The 338-nt window shown below is 48.2% G+C and overlaps 1 protein-coding gene across 1 annotated transcript; it reads right to left on the minus strand.

Moving 5' to 3' along the window:
• Positions 1-3: 3 nt before the first annotated feature.
• Positions 4-316, minus strand: LOC113463931 (ankyrin repeat domain-containing protein 2-like; the record flags this gene model as incomplete). The annotated part of the gene is made up of 1 exon (XM_026811164.1): positions 4-316. A coding segment is annotated over exon 1 (276 nt), but the record flags the coding sequence as incomplete, so codon positions are not given.
• Between the last annotated feature and the right edge of the window lie 22 nt (positions 317-338).

The raw sequence follows: 338 nt of genomic DNA on the forward strand, positions 1-338 counted from the left end.
AGTTTCCAAGTTACCATCGACACCATGATCAACGAGGATTTGTAAGATATCTTTGTGTCTCTCCTCAATGGCTAGGTGCATTGCCGTTCTTCCCCATTCGTCTTTGGCATCCACGTCAACTCCTCTTTCGAGTAGCAACCTGCAAATTTCTACTAATCCTGCTCGCACAGCAAAATGGAGCGGCGTCTCGCCCATTCCAGTTTTTAAGTTGACATCGGCACCCTGATCCACGAGGATTTGTACGATATCTTCACGTCTCTCCTGAATGGCTAGGTGCATTGCCGTTCTTCCCCATTTGTCTTTGGCATCCACGTCAGCTCCTCTCTCGATTAGCAACC

Source organism: Ceratina calcarata, unplaced genomic scaffold (assembly GCF_001652005.2).
Source record: "Ceratina calcarata isolate Rehan_Ccalc_2016 unplaced genomic scaffold, ASM165200v1 scaffold19674, whole genome shotgun sequence".
NCBI lineage: Eukaryota > Metazoa > Arthropoda > Insecta > Hymenoptera > Apidae > Ceratina > Ceratina calcarata.